The following is a 17,074-nucleotide window of genomic DNA, read 5'->3' on the forward strand; positions in this document are numbered from 1 at the left end:
ACGCATTTTTTATTGATATTGATTACGTGTCTATCGCGATACATATCGTTATCGTTTTATCGCCCAGCCCTAGGATAAAGGAGGCTATGGTGGGGTCATTTTAAAATGGGGTCAACACACAAGTTTCAAAACACAGGCTTTGGGAAACATGAGAACAAAACTCTTCTCCTGAGAACAAAACCAGCCTTTTATTAGATTCTTGGCAAAAAAATAAAAAAATAAATACAGGTCACTTTATCCCATAAAATAAAAACAGAAATGCACTTAAGCCCATAACAAGGAAACAGAAAATGCAATTAAACAAACAGAAAATTCATGTCATCCCAAAAACATATTAATGTAATGGGTAATAAAGTAATAGGAAAAAAAATAAGTTAATGGGAAAATGTTTTCCTGTCGGACATTGGCTTTCAAATCGCGGCGGGTATTTTATCTAGTATTTTTCTAAACCTGGGTGATTCAATGGTCGACAAGGGAAGCATGTCTTCTACAATGAACCCTGCAACTAGCCTGTTCATTTCTTTTTGTGTTACCTGCTGCGCTCCAAGACTTGAGAAAAGCTTAGTTGTTTAGGCGGGGTCGGCTGCTGAGTGACTCCTTCAAATGACCAGGGAGCAGGATCTTTCGCCACAAGTTTTGTATTGCCATGCTGGGCTGACAAATGCTTAGACAGGTTGCTCATTGAGTTGGCAGCAATTGAAAGATACTTGTCACCTGGGCATAGAATGCATTTCACATGAATATTTTTGTCCTTTCGAGCAATAAACTGAAAGCAATGCGAATATCGCCACTGGCCGAAACCCCCTGTCTCCGTCTCCATCTCTTGTTTCCCTCTCTCCTTCGCACCAGCAGCTACGTCACTCAAATAGATCTCTATGGCAACGGTGCCCAGGCAAGCACACACATGCAGGCAGCATGCATGCACGCAGCCACGCAGCACTTGAACAGATCAGAACTTTACACACAGGCAAACACAGCTTGGGTAACGCAGGAAAGTGCGTTCCTATAGCCTAGTAAAGTAGTGTAGTTACCGATATTTTTAATGTAATGTGTTACTTTATTTCGTTTCCCAAAAAAAGTAATATTGTTACTGTAATCCCTTACTTTGTAACTCATTACCCCCAACACTGGCAACTGATGATAAAGAAAAATGATGATGAGGCATTAATCTAATTTATTTTCTTAATACTTCTCTTGTGGCCCATGGTTAAAAATGCATATTTTCATGAATCAATAAGTATTATGTGTTAACCCTCTGAGGTCGACAAACGCGCCGGCGCGTTTTGCTGGATTTTCTCCACATTGTAGCACTTTAAACTTAAATTTCTCCGTCATTTATGGTCATACAGAAAAAATAAATATAAAAAAAGAATCTGTGGTATTTCTACTTTTGTATGTGTCCACTTCCAATCAAATCAAAACATTGTGCTTTTGTAAAATAAAGAAAATAAACAGTGTGTGCGTTCTGCCTCTCCGTCGCGGTGAACTTTTTTTTCTTGAGCACGTCTATAAACTGAAACAAAACTCAGCGAATACTTGTTACACATTTATGAGCCATACACCTTTATAAACATTTAAGTGTGTACTTTTAAATGATCGGATTCAAAACGAAAACAAATATTCTCTGTTTAAGTATTTTGTATAAAACCAACAAGATTTCCAGCTTCTCAAACGCTTCCTAATTATTTTTAATTCGGCCACGCCCACTCGCGCAAAAGATATTCACATGCAAATCTCCACATGGAACGCGATCGCCCTCATTACCTCAACACTTCACTTCACTTTTCGGCGAGTTTGAAAGACGTGCCTGAGCTTACATTGGATTTACATCAGAAGAAGAAGAACGATATTTGAAGACAAGAAAGATAAGGTAAGAAATTCTTACATATTAGTTTGCTATTGTTGCATAAATTTCACATTGCAGTTGAACTGTTGCTAGATATATGGTGAATATTATAATATTTAGACCCGTGTTTACTGTTACTGTGTTTGTGGATATCTGCTCAAATGTAGATAGGCTATGTATATGGTAGGCCTAACCATAATGTTTTATATTTGATCGCAATCGCGTTTTAATGTATCATATTTTTGATCGCGATCGCGTTTTAATGTATCATATTTTTGATCGCGATCGCGTTTGAATGTATCATATTTTGGAAAAGCAAAACGCTCCAAACGGCTTCATGTTTTTACTATTATCTCATTTCATATCATCATAACGAATGGAAACATTTGAAGTAACATGATAATCAATATATTTTTCTCTAGCTTAGTTGTTACTGAAATCTTTTTGAAAATATATATAGGCTGCTATATTGTTATTATTTTATGCAGCACTGCGCATAGCCTATACCTACAAGGCACAACAAACCTGGTGTTCATTATATATTGTTGGAAACATTTGTGTGAGTGTGTGTGTGTATTCTGTGAATTTTAAAAAGCAATTTTAACAAGAAAAATCTAAAATGTATTCCCAAAATCGTGCAGGCCTTTCTCTTGATATCAGTATGTTCACTTTTTTTTTTTTCAGGGCCCAGATGCCACTGAGTCCTGCTGACTTCAACATTCACAGTACATGTCTCTGTACATGAACATGGTAAAGTGAAAATCAAACACCTTAGAAAATGAAAGGTATGTACAATGTTTTTAGGAATGGCACAAAGGTCTCTTTCTTCAATAAGTGCTTTTTTGTTGTGTATCTTTAGATTATGTTGTGTTGTAAATAAATCCAAACAATTTTAAAAGCCATTCTTTTTTAAATCTCCTCATTCTTTGTGCAAGGTTGGTCAGAATGATGGGCCCTGATAAGCTCCTAATAGGGCCATTAGGGAGGTTCTTTGTCTTTCTCAGGTGTGGAAAGCTTTCATATTAATGAGGTGATCCGCCCCTTCGCATATTGCTTTCTAACACAAAACACGTCGTAAAATTTTTAAATCAATATATTGTCTTCTCTGAATGAGCAGTCAGGGTGATTCTCACATAGTTTTAGAGCAAATATTCTAGGCTACGTGATACAATTTTCAAAAGTCTTGTGAAGAAATAATCAGTATGGGTTTCATGACCTTATTTCAGTGAGAATTTATTTTTGTATTTTCACAAACCACGCATAAATGTCATTATCTCAAAACTACAAACTTTTACATACATGCTGCTGATATATTATTGTAGCAGAGTTTGTGCTGAATACAGTGTAATTAGACTTTAGCCATGAAAATGTCACAAGTAACAGAAATAACCACAAATGTCAGAGCATGTCAGAACACCTCCAGGGCCCAGAAAACAGCTCAGACCTCAGAGGGTTAAACAAGTTGTTCCCTTTCAGTCGCTCACGTTCGACGTAACGTCGACGTGACGACATAATTGGGATCACTTCAGGGAGCCCTATCAACTTCGAGTGTCTACAGAACGAGCCAATGAAAGTTGGCGTGCGTGAATCGCGTCACGCGCCCCCGCCCCGCCGTGCGGGTATAAACAGGAAGCGGGCGCACGCACACATTGTCTTTCACTTCGGAGCCGAGCTTTCGTTTGACTTCTGAACCTACAGACTGCTTACTGAGAACGAGAAGACTCTCATTCGTGTTGGTGTGACGGCGCGATCAGCGGTGGCCGCGGGCATTGCAGCTCTCAACTGCTGTTTTCACAGCACTGCTGTTTGTGTATTGTGTGTGTGTGTCAGTATCGGTGGGCGTTTCCCCTGTGTGTTATTCACACCACGGCTACCCCTGGGTGCCTCAGCACTGAAAGAGAGTTTCTATTTTTTTGTTTTCACTAAAAGAGCAACACAAGCGTGACCCTGCGTCTTTTTCAAGATGTCATTCCGCTTGTGCGTTTCTGGATGCCGTCATTCCCTGGTGCCAGCAGATGGCCACAGCAGTTACCTCTCGTGTTTGGGCATTCAACACGCTGAGGCAGCTTTTGTGGATAGTTCATGTTCCCATTGCGGGAATATGACTATCGCAGCGCTTAGATCGAGACCCGCTTACCTCAAGGGAGGTGCAGTCCCCTCGCCTATGCCCCGATCTAGTATCTATTCTGCCCCGCAGAATAGACCTACTTCGGTGCATGACCAGGGTGATCTGAGGATTACCGTGAGGGCTTCCCCGTCGAGTCATCCTCCGTGGGCCCCTCACGCCTCACAAGCGCTGTCGCCATTGGGGCCCCTTAGTGAACGTCTTGGTCCTTCTCCGGAACGGCCAACCGTTTCCTTTGGGGCTCCAGCTGACGATCAGATGTCGATCGCAGCATCGGAGGGGGAGCTGTCCTCTGGAAATGACGACTCGGCTGCGTTGCCCCCCTCGGGGCGTGTAGCGTTGTCCAAGCCAGATCCAGAATGGACTGCTATGCTTTCCCGGGCCGCCGAGAAGGTCGGGCTTGCGTGGAATCCTCCACCACGTCCCGAAACTTCTCGGTTGGACGATTGGTTTCTCGGGGCGGGCCGTGCTGGTTCTCAGTGCGCCGCCCCGGTACCTTTCTTTCCGGAAGTGCATGAGGAGCTTTCTAGGACGTGGAAGGCACCGTATAGTGCCCGAAGCCGTTCTAGTGGCTCCTCACCCCTCGCCACCCTCGACGGCGGGGCAGCTAAGGGGTATGTGGATATCCCCCCAGTGGAGCGGGCCGTAGCGATGCAGATGTGTCCGGCGTCCGCTTCCTCTTGGCGGGGTAATCCACGCCTCCCGTCCAAGGCCTGTAAGTTTTCGTCCGGTCTAACGGCGAAGGCTTACAAGGCCTGTGGACAGGCTGCTTCCGCCCTCCATGCCATGGCGCTCTTGCAGGTCCACCAGGCCCAGGCACTCATGGACATGAACGAGGGTGGTTCTGACCCAGAGCTCCTCCGGGAGCTCCGTGTGGCAACCGACCTCGCCCTCCGGGCGACGAAGGAAACCGGACGTTCAGTTGGTCAGGCGATGTCCACCTTGGTGGTCCAGGAGCGCCACCTTTGGCTCAACCTGGCGGATATTAGGGACACCGATAAATATCGGTTCCTGGATGCCCCTCTTTCCCAGGTTGGGTTGTACGGCGACGCGGTTGAGAGCTTTGCCCAACAGTTCTCGGCCGCACAGAAGCAGACAGAGGCCATCCGGCACATCCTGCCTCGGCGGACCGCTGCTGTTCCCACCCGTCAGCCGGCCGCAGACCCTCCGTCTACTCGTCGCCGAGGTCGGCCTTCTGCGGCGTCCTCCGCTCCCGCTAAGCCGCAGCAGCAGCAGCAACCATCCAGGCCTCAGCGCGGAGCAAGCCGTAGGAAGCCGACCCCGCCCGGAGGTGGATCAAGTTGCTCTTCAGGAGATGGCGAAGGCGCCACTCCTTTCCCCGGTGGAGGGCCAGGCGGAGAATCTTTTGTTTCCTTTTCTTTTTGTTCCGCCACATTTTCAAAAAAAGAGCAATTTCTGAAACCTCTGGGCCCCAAGAGGGCGCGCTTGGCAGGACGCGATCGAGCCGGTCCCTCCAGCCGATATGAAGACCGGCTTCTACAGCCCGTACTTCATTGTACCCAAGAAAGGCGGTGGGTTACGACCAATCTTGGACTTGCGCGTCCTGAACCGGTCCCTTCACAGGCTACCGTTCAAGATGCTTACGCAGAAATGCATTTTCAAATGCATCTGTCCCCAAGATTGGTTTGCAGCGATCGACCTGAAGGTACTTTCATGTCTCGATTCTCCCTCGACACAGACCGTGTTTCCGCTTTGCGTTCGAGGGACGGGCATATCAGTACAAGGTCTTACCCTTCGGGCTGGCCCTGTCGCCCCGCGTCTTCACGAAAGTCGCGGAGGCGGCCATTGCTCCCATGTGCGAGCGTGGTGTTCGCATCCTCAACTACCTCGACGACTGGCTTATTCTGGCCCAGTCGAGAGAGCAGTTGTGCGAACACAGGGACATGGTGCTCAGTCACCTCAGCCACCTAGGGCTTCGGGTCAACTGGGAAAAGAGCAAACTCACGAGGACAACCCCCGATCTTGCTCGATCAGAGCCGTGCTTTCCTTCCTGCAAGAAGGGCTGGAGCGAAGGCTGTCTCCCTCCACCCTTAAAGTGTATGTTGCCGATATTGCTGCACATCACGATGCTGTTGATGGTAAGTCGTTGGGAAGGCATGATCTGATCGTCAGGTTCCTGAGGGGAGCGAGGACACTGAATCCTCCTCGCCCACTCTCTATACCCTATTGGGATTTGTCTCTGGTCCTTTCGGCACTTCAGAGACCACCCTTTGAGCCTCTGCAATCAGCTGAGTTAAAAATTCTGTCCTGTAAGACAGTACTCCTGGTTGCATTGGCCTCTATCAAGAGGGTAGGGGACCTGCATGCATTTTCGGTCGACGAATCGTGCCTAGAATTCGGCCCGGATAACTCTCACGTCATCCTGAGACCCCGGCCCGGATACGTGCCCAAGGTTCCTACCACTCCCTTCCGGGACCAGGTAGTGAACCTGCAAGCGCTGCCTTCGGAGGAGGCAGACCCAACCCTGGCTTTTCTCTGTCCCGTTCGCGCTCTGCGTCTGTACGTGGACAGAACGCAAAGCCTCAGGACCTCAGATCAGCTCTTCGTCTGTTACGGAGGCCAGCAGAAAGGGAAGGCTGTCTCCAAGCAGAGGATGGCCCACTGGATAGTGGATGCCATCGCCTTGGCTTACGAAGCCCAAGGCGCGCCCTGCCCCCCTGGGTTGAAAGCCCACTCCACTAGGAGTGTCGCTTCTTCCTGGGCGCTGGCACACGGCGCCTCGCTGACAGACATCTGTAGAGCTGCGGGCTGGGCGACACCTAACACGTTCGCTAGGTTTTATAGCTTACGTGTTGAGCCGTTTTTTTCCTGTGTGCTCGCTTCTATTAGCCGGTAACACCGAAGTTCCCGCTCTAGTGTCGGCTTGCTGCACCACTCCCTTCCTAGGAACGGATACGTGCGCTTTTTACTCCAGTCGAGTTCCCCATTGGCGAACCCTGTGAGTTCCTCCACACCCCTTCGGCAGTCGGACGTTGCGGAGCGACGGGCCTAGTGTTCGTATGCTTGTGTAACTTGTGCTAGGCTGGGTTCCATATGTGCGATCCCTTCGGCGATCCCATATGTGTATTCTTCCACGACCAGCTCCCTGCGGTGAGCCCGTGTCTTCCCTCGGCAGAATCTGCTCTGCCGTCACTGTCCGGTGTGTCTCCCCCTTCGGTTGGAGCCACCCCAGTGACATTCCATATGTCGCACTGCCCCGTCGGCCAGTCCATATGTGTATTCTCCACATCACCTCCCTTCGGGCAGGATGTGGCTCCGCAGCGTCTTTCCCCTGGAGAGGTACGCTTTCCCAGTGTTATCCAAGAGTTCCGCTGTGTGGGGTATAATGGAACAGCAGTTGAACTCCCTCTACGCAGGTCTTCCGCCCCAACAGTTGGGGGTCTGAGAGTCTTGCGTAGGGCGCTGGATGTGGCAGCAACCGTGGCGTTTTCCATGGGATCCCAATTACGTTGTCACGTCGACGTTACGTCGAACGTGAGCGACTGAAAGGGAACGTCTCGGTTACTGATGTAACCCTCGTTCCCTGAAGGAGGGAACGGGAGACGTAACGTCCCGTCGCCACCGTGGCTGACCATCGCTGCATGGCCGCCACAAATCTCGGCTCCTCAGCGAAAAACAATGTGTGCGTGCGCCCGCTTCCTGTTTATACCCGCGCGGCGGGGCGGGGGCGCGTGACGCGATTCACGCACGCCAACTTTCATTGGCTCGTTCTGTAGACACTCGAAGTTGATAGGGCTCCCTGAAGTGATCCCAATTACGTCGTCACGTCAACGTTACGTCTCCCGTTCCCTCCTTCAGGGAACGAGGGTTACATCAGTAACCGAGACGTTTTTGAAATGAGAAGTAAGCTAATCTAATCTTTTATCCTCACAGCGCGTCAGTTATGTGGTGATGCGCTATGAAATTATTGCAGGATAAATGCAAACAACGTTAAAATGAGTTTACTTTGAAAGGATTGCGCACTCCTTAGGTGTGCATGGCTACGTCACAGATGTTCCCGCCCCACCGTCACGCCACAAAAACACTATTAACATTTAATTTAGGAAAAATACTTTATATTAAATATCTTTATATTATAACATGGCTTTTTTATTAATGCAATACAGTGAATGACAGCCGTCTGTGTCTCCCAGTGTCTTACATTATTGTCAGTTTAGTGTTTAGTGATTAATTTACACAGAAACAAAAGATAACATGTATGCCTTCATCTCCGAACAAATTATTTGTGTCTTACATCTCATGATGAACTCAGATAAACTCAGTGCCGACTCGTTTTCTTACATGAATCAGTTATTTTACATGAATTGGAATGTGTGCAAAGGATTGTGGGAGATTGAAGAACATCAAGTGTATCCTTCAAAATGAGCTGAATTAAAGACACAAAATGAAGTCTGTCTTCAAAAGATTTTTCAAAATGAGACGGCCTTCAGAGGCGCTTGATGGTGTGGCAGTAGAGATATGCAGCCTTACTAGGACACAGCCACGGTTTGAGAAACACCCGCAAATTATGTACAATATCCCAGAAATCAATCTGTGTCCCGTGATTTAAACACCTCTGATTTCTTAGTTTCTCTTTGTTCATAATGTTTTAGACTGTAATGATTGCACTCAGAGTTACTCACCGATCATTTCTGCCTCCAATTAAGCTCTTCAGTTTAAACTCCCGCAGTGTCTTCTCTGAGGACAACAACACAAACACTAAAGCTGACCACTGAGACGAGGAGAGTTTCACATCAAGTAATCCTCCATTTAATCCTCCAGAGCTCATATGAGGTTCAGCTTCGTTCACTAGAGAAAGATCACCCAGTTCATTCAGACAGTGAAACAGATTGATGTATTTATCTGGAGAGGGATTCTCACTGATCTTTTCTTTAATATAGTCAACTGTTTCCTCATTGTTGTGAGAGCTGTTTGCTGTCTGTGTCTTTAGTTCTTGTAAGAGACTCTGATTAAACTTCACTGACAGACCCAGAAGGAAACGAAGGAAAAGGTCCAGATGCCCATTTTTACTGTCTAAAGCCTCATCCACAGCTCTCTGATGGAGATCAGATAGGGAAACTGCGTCTCCATTAGTTGGTTTGGTAATCTGTTCAAACACATTGATGTTATTGTTGATAAAGGAGAGATGCACATATAGAGCTGCTAGATGTTCCTGAATGCTCAGATGAACAAAGCAGAAGACTTTTCCCTGATACAAGCCCAACTCCTCTCTGAAGATCTGAGTGCACAATCCTGAGTAAACTGATGCTTCTGTCTCATCAATGCCACACTCGCTCAGGTCTTCCTCATAGAAGATCAGGTTGCCTTTCATAAGCTGCCGATAAGCCAGTTTCCCCAGTTTGACAATCATGTCTTCATCTTTCACTTTCTTCTCATAGTCCTTCTCATGTTTGATGTTGGTCTGAATGAGCAGGAAGTGTGTGTACATTTGAGTGAGAGTCTTGGGAATATCTCCTCTCTCTGCTTCACTCAACATCTTCTCTAGAACAGTGGCTGAGATCCAGCAGAACACTGGGATGTGGCACATAATAAAGAGGCTCCTTGAGGACTTCAGGTGTGAGATGATCCTGTCGGCCAGACTCTGATCACTGATTCTCTTCCTGAAGTATTCCTCCTTCTGTGTGTCACTGAAGCCTCGTACCTCTGTCACTCGATGGACACACTCAGAGGGGACGAGAGCCGCTGCTGCTGGTCTGGAGGTGATCCAGATGAGAGCAGAGGGAAGCAGATTCCCCACAATGAGGTTCATCAGCAGCTCGTCCACTGAGGCTGATTCAGTCACATCACACAACCTCACATCGCTCTGAAAATCCAGAGACAGACGACACTCATCCAGACCATCAAAGATGAATGAAACTTTATACTTATCACTGGATATGTCCATTTCTTTGGTTTCAGGGAAAAAGCAATGAAGAAGATCTGAAAGACTGAGTGTTTTGTCCTTCATCAAGTTGAGCTCTCTGAAAGCAAGTGGAAATATGAGCTGGACGTCCTGATTCTCTTTCCCTTCAGCCCAGTCCAGGATGAACTTCTGCACAGAGACTGTTTTTCCAATGCCAGCGACTCCCTTTGTCAGCACAGTTCTGATGGGTTTGTCTTGTCCAGGTAAAGGTCTAAAGATGTCACTGCATTTGATCGGTGTCTCCTCTGTTTCTGCTCTCCTGGACTGTGTCTCAATCTGTCTCACCTCATGCTCATTAGTGATCTCTCCACTTCCACTCTCTGTGATGTAGAGCTCTGTGTAGATCTCATTCAGGAGTGTTGGGTTTCCCTGCTTTGATATTCCCTCATACAAATACTCAAACTTCTGTCTCAGATTTGATCTCAATGTGTTGAGGACTTCAGCAGGTTTAGAGTCATGGCTGTAAGATTAAAATACCACATTATTACACAAGTCAGAGAAGTAAATAGCAATGAATTACAAAATGTTTTTTTGTTTGCTGTATAATGGGACACAGAACATCATTGGGTTTCTGAAATGTTTCAATCATTAATCGTGTGTTTGAGGGATGTGTGATGTGAATTGCAGCACTTAAAATTAAACAACAACAAAAGCCCTGCATTTTAACTGAAACCAGGATGCATGCTTTCATTAAAGTCTTGTGGTTGAATCGCAGGCTTGTTCACAGTTTTGTTTTTAACTGGTCTGGATTGAAGATTTGACCTTAAATCAGAATGAAGAGGGTAAAGAATCAGACACACTGATATTGATGTAATTGTGTCATTAACTGAGTAACAGACCAACAGCTTTTACAGTGTGTGAATGTATTAACAATACAATACATAGAGCTTTACACAAGAGCACAATGATGATCATTAATAGACTGAGACTTATAGGATTTAAATTTAGAATTATTCGGTTCAAATTCAGACCATTAAACTGCTGTATATTAATTAATAATAATTTAATAAAAATCAAATATTATAAGTAGAACTTTTGATATACCTGAGATCAGGCCGTGTGTCTCTCTTAAACATTGGTGGCGGACCCATAGACTGGTTACTCTTCATAGACACACAGCTGGACTCTGGGTTTGATCTCTTCTGCTGGACTGAACTGGTTTCAAAACTAAGTAAAATAAAAAGCAGACAGACTTATAAATATTGTGCACTTCTACTGGAATCTTCTGGCTTAGGAAAGACCAGGGAGTGTTGTAACACTTTTCCTTTAACGTCTGTAACTCAAACTTTCAAACTTTGATTACAATTATTTTGAGGAATGAACTCACTGGTTTGCAAATGTTAAGCATGATTAGCAAGCTTTACACAAGAGCACAATTATGATCATTATCATTAATAGACTGAAACTAGAAGCTTAGAATTGTTTGGCTAAAATCTAATCAAATCAAATCTCAAATCATTAAACTGCTGTATATTAATAATAATTTCATAAAATATAAAATACTATAAGCATAACATAGAAATGATATACCTGAGATCAGACTGTGTGTCTCCACTCTTAAACTTCATTGGCGGATCCATAGAGCAGTTACTCTTCACAGACACACAGCTGGACTCTGGGTTTGAGCTCTTCTGCTGGACTGAACTGGAACAGAGAACAGATTCAGTTTAATCCTTTAGATTAATGTGTTCATTCTTTATGATAGGAACCATATTAACAAACATTCATCTTGCATCAAAAAGTACTTTAAGGAACCATTATGATCTTGTTATTTAACATTTCATATTAGGTTTAAAGGTCCCATATTGTACATCTTTCTGAAGTTTTATTTCAGGTTTTGATGTCCTTAAGAATATATATTTGCTGTATAAGTACCAAAAAACATCTCAGTATATATTTTACAGCTCCTTTCTTATATGGTAGTTTCATAGTCCCTAGACCTCTGTTATCATGAAAGAAGCCAGGAAATTTCAGTTTTGTCAATATGGGACCTTTAAAACAAAAATAGGCAAAACAAATAAATGTTTTTCCTGTAAACAGTTTCTGTGATATGTGAGATCTTTTTCTGAGATGTAACAATATTTAACAGTGTTTGTTGAAAGTACCTGTGTCCTGGAGGAAAATCTCCATCTCTGGATCCTTGTGAATCAGCCATGATGAAGATACAGGAGAATCTGATGAGTTTGATCTCCTCCACTGACTCTGAATGAAGAAACATTCACACACTAAATTAAAGGTATAGCGGAGGATTTTTTACTTCCGGGTGGTTCACCTATACTATTGGTCCTCCTAATTGTCAATCATTCTGGTGAATCAATCAAACTTATTCAAAAAGTGGAGAGGGCGGGACTTATCTAAAATTCATAAAGATCCTCCACTATACCTTTAAATGATTAAATTAAACAAACTTCATAATTTAGCTGAACATATCTGGAGTGTGGGAGAAAAAGGATCATGTGACTGCATTAACTCAAGCTCATTGGGCCTTTACACACACACACACACACACACACACACACACACACACACACACACACACACACACACACACAAGTTGACCATTGGATTTAGAAATTTCTGAAAAATAACGGACACCGAGAAACACTGATTGAACATGTTCAGGTGAAAAAGAAAACAAACCCTGACACACAGACACACACTGATCCAATAAAATAAAAAAAAACTTAGTATCTTTATCTAGTGCAAAATGCCCGTGCAAAATCAGTTTTTGAGTGTGTTTTTAGTAATTGTTGGTTTGGTGTGTTTGAGTGCTCATTGTTTCAATTGCACAGCAAAAGTTCAGTGACATTTTTATTTGTGCATGGTAAAAAGCACACAGTGAACTCCGAGAAAACGCTATGCTTGAGCAAACAGTTTGTGAATAGGCAACTACAAATGATGCCCGTGAAAGAGACTGTGAACACATTGAATAGGATGTTTAGTTGGTGAATAGCATAGGCTACTATTACACAGTAGCGATAACGTTAAGCGCACCAGAATGAAACATAATATTCAGAAGTAAACAGCATAGCTGACTTATAGATTCAGTTTACATCCACAAATGAATAAGTGTGTTGATTCAGGGAGCAGTGCAAAGTGCCTGTGCAAAATCAGTTTTTGTGAGCTGATCGCCTCAAAAAAGTTCAGGAGATATTTCTTAGCGATGGCTGATTTCAACAGCTTCAATGATAAAAAATAAATTTTATATTGATTCAATGGATTAATTGCATTTTTGGGAAAAAAGAATCCGTTTTTATAATAAATCTTTGAAAATCAAAATCTGGATTTGAATTTTTTATGTTATTATAACCTAAAGATGCTATGTGAAAGTTTGAAACAGAAAATAGTGATTTTCATCTTTCATCACTTTTTTACTCAAATTAATCAAAATGGATTTATCACGTTTTGGAACCAAACTATAATATTCAGAAGTAAACAGTGTAGCTGACTGAGTGTTTATGTGAGAATGTTTATTTTTAAACCACAACCTTAATCTTGGGGCTTCTTCTACCGATATATTTAACGATATCTTTTGCATTTCTCATCCAAACAACGTCAAACTTGGCACTGCACATACTCATGCCCATAGCAAGACACCTGTCGAGTTTGAAATCCATCGGACTAACGGATCGAGAGATATATAACAGACATACAGACATACAGACACACACACACACACACACACACACACAGACAGAAAGACGTTTCTGTAATTTATAGATAGATAAAAAGGCGTTTTTCTGTGAGGTGTGAGTTGGCCTATGAATGTTTACACATGTGCTGTTAAACTTCCGAAGAATCACAAACACCACCAAACACAAAAGAAACCTTGAAGTAAAAGAAACCCTTAATTAAAGATTTTATATCAAACAAACAATCACGTAAAATGTCCTCCAGAGATTCATATTAATATGAGAAAGTCACACATGAACACTCACCTTGATCAGACTTTTACAAGATACAGGATCTCTAATCCTCCAGCTTTAACATCATAAAGATACACGGAAATTCCATCTTAAACGTTGATAAACACTATGATGCTCTGTTTTTCCGTGTCGTATTCCTATTTTTCCTGCTCAAAATGGCGACAGGAGAACTTACTTTCACTTTCTGTGTGACGAGAGAGAGAGAGAGTGGGGTAAACAGACGCGCGTTCACGAGAGCACCATGGCGCATGCGTGTGAGAGCAGAATTGTTGCGTGATCGCTCGTTGGAGATTAATATTTTGTATATAAAGTGGTAATTTTTTGGTCTTTTATTAATTCGTTTTGTGCTTTTGTTTATTCTTAAATTTGTTCACTCATTTGTTCATTCTTTTGGTCTTCTGTATTTTTTTAAATATTTTTTTATAGTTTTTTGACCATTCTTGAAGAATTCTAGTATGTTTTTATCTGTGTAATTTATCATGTTTTTTTTTTTTTTTTTTTTTTTTTTTTTGTTAATCCTTGCCTTCATTTGTTCAGTTTTTGCCTTTCATTTATCTTTCTGCAGAACGCAGAGTTCCTGATATTAAATCATAAAAAGGACTTTGTTTGATCACATCTGTATGATATGAAACACATCCAGTCATGTTAATAATTACATTTAGTAATTTAGCAGATTAGTTTTTCAAAGCGATCTACAAATGTGGAACAATGCAATGTGACATAAACCTGAAAGAATCAGATCAATTAAAACAATTGTTCATTGTTTTAACAGTTTCAATAAAAAAAAAATGTCTGCACTGATAACTTATTTTAATTTCCCAGATAACAAGCAATCATTGAAACAATGTTGAGTCGATGTTGATGCATCAACGCTAACATGAATTAACGTTATGCTGGTTTAATATCACTTTTTGCAGCCGCAATTAATGTTGAAACAATGGTGAGATTTCAACAAATCAACGGTAAAGCCATTAAATCAACATTACACTGTGTGATTCTTCAGCGAGTTTATCTCCAGCTCTAATTAAACACACTGAAGCTGCTAATCAAGATCATCAGGATCAATGTTGGAGATAAACTCTGCATGAAGAGGAATAAACACCTCGGAACTACAGCCATCACTATAAACTATAGATCAGCTCATTTCCATGACAATAGCGTTCAAGCGACACGTTTATCTTGGAGAATAAAAGAGCTTGGGTTTTTTCAATGGTTTTTCAATTTCTCTAAAGCTGCAGATTCACCTTATGTAGAGCTTCATCTCTTTAAATATCACACAATAGCCATGTCAGTCACTTTCTCATAAACACAAGATGTAGTTTGTTGTGAGTGTGTTTGGAACTGAATGGAGATCAGTGACATTCATCACATTTAATAGTGATTCAGGAATATGAATGATTGGCTGATAAAGCAGGAATCAGGGAGCAGGAGATAAAGCACAGGAGAGCATCAAATCCCAGCTCAGGAGATCATGCTGTCGACTACAACTCAATGTAGAACCAATGTCAGCATTATCAGGAGGCTGCGTCTCATTTTACCTGTCCATCCTCGTCCGCCTTCACTAAAGGAGAGAAGACGAGCGGCTCTGCAAGTGTTGAGGAACACATGCGATACGTCTGTGTGTGTCACGATGTAGAACAAAGAGGAAGACAATCAGGAGTACAAATCAGACAGAGTTTATTTAAACGACTCAAATATAATCCAAGTAGCGTAACAGTGTGTGAAACACAAGCATTACCAGACAACTGAAGAGCTTCTTCTTCTTCTTCTTATTGCTTTTTACGGCGGATCGCAGACAGATATGTGCCTTACCGCCACGTTTCTTGGAAATGGACCATTGACACTTCCTAAACTATAACCTCTCGAGTCTCAACCAACATAAATTCCCCTTATTTACCCGCACAAAGGCTTCATAGAGTTTCATCCGGCGCTGCGTGTTCAGCTCCTCCGTCCACTCTCAGCCCCCATGACAGAAGAGAAAAAAAAAAAACAAAAAAAAAAAACCTAATTTAAATGCGCTTATTTAACCCAGTATTTCCCAAATATTCTACCATTAGATTTATTATACTCCTATCTGACTTTAATACATTTTGAATTGTAAACTTAACTCCTATATTATTTAATTCCTCCTTCAACTCTTTCCTTTCAACATTATATCTCCTACAGTGCATTACTACATGCTCAACTGTTTCACTAACTTCACATACCTCACATAAACCTGTTGGACTCTTACCTATTAAGTGCAATGTGCTATTCAATCTTGTATGCCCCAATATCAATCTTGTAATCATATTCTCCTCATACCTACGCCTACCTGATACTCTTCCCTTACCCACTGTTGACTGTATTTGATGCATATGTCTACCTTTTATTTCATTATCCCAATAATGCTGCCATATTTTCAGAATATTCTTTTTAATAATTGACTTAATTCCTGACTTACTAAATAAAATCGGTATATCTACTATATCTCGTTCTATTGCCTTTTTTGCTAATGCATCAGCCTCCTCATTACCTCTCAACCCAATATGAGCTGGAACCCACAAAAACTGTACTTCTAAACTAGCTTGTTTGATTGAATATAATTCTTGAATTATCTCTATTACCATATCCTGTCTTGTTTCTGACTTCATCTCCTTTAAACTTATTAGAGCTGAACTACAATCTGAACATACTACTGCCTTGGATATTTTAACTTCCCTAATCCACCTTATTGCCATAATTATTGCAAACATCTCTCCAGTATACACCGATAAACAATCTGATATCCTTTTATTCTTATACACTTTAACCTTTGGAATAATGAATGCAGAACCCACATGATCAGTTTTTGGATCTTTTGATGCATCTGTAAAAATGTGCATATATTCCCCATATCTTGACCCAATATACTCCCTTACATTATATACTTCTGTTTCATATGAACCTTCCTTTTGTCTTTTTTCTAATAAACTTAAATCTACTCCTGGTTGGGGCATAACCCATATTGGTACTGGAGATAAAGGAATTATTGGAGCATATCCAACCTCCTCCAATCTCATTTCTCTAACTAATTTCCCCACACTCCTTTCAAAACTATTACACTCTCTCTTCTCATGCTCCCAGCTAGGACTCATTACTTTCCTTGTTGGATGATCCTCTCTCTGTCCTCTCAAATTTGTCCAATAAAATGCCATTAATTGCTGTCTTCTTATCTGCAAAGGCATTTCACCCATCTCTACCTGAAGAGCCGAAACTGGAGAAGTTGGATACGC

At 42.4% G+C, this 17,074-nt stretch overlaps 1 protein-coding gene across 3 annotated transcripts in view; it reads right to left on the minus strand.

Moving 5' to 3' along the window:
• Positions 1-14,061, minus strand: part of LOC308694213 (protein NLRC3-like) — an 89,312-nt gene extending 75,251 nt beyond the window's left edge. The window contains exons 1-5 of one of the 3 annotated variants that reach the window (XM_081371604.1): positions 13,833-14,061; positions 12,000-12,096; positions 11,425-11,538; positions 10,939-11,061; positions 8,615-10,354 (exon numbers count right to left, since the gene is read on the minus strand). In XM_081371604.1, the coding sequence (XP_081227730.1) occupies positions 8,615-10,354; positions 10,939-11,061; positions 11,425-11,538; positions 12,000-12,049 (2,027 nt within the window). In that variant the 5' untranslated portion in view covers positions 12,050-12,096; positions 13,833-14,061. Of the gene's footprint in view, positions 1-8,614; positions 10,657-10,938; positions 11,062-11,424; positions 11,539-11,999; positions 12,097-13,832 lie in introns of all 3 variants that reach the window. The other 2 variants (XM_081371605.1, XM_081371606.1) reach the window with 2 other exon arrangements.
• Between the last annotated feature and the right edge of the window lie 3,013 nt (positions 14,062-17,074).

Source organism: Scardinius erythrophthalmus, assembly GCF_964197995.2.
Source record: "Scardinius erythrophthalmus genome assembly, chromosome: 7".
Lineage (NCBI taxonomy): Eukaryota > Metazoa > Chordata > Actinopteri > Cypriniformes > Leuciscidae > Scardinius > Scardinius erythrophthalmus.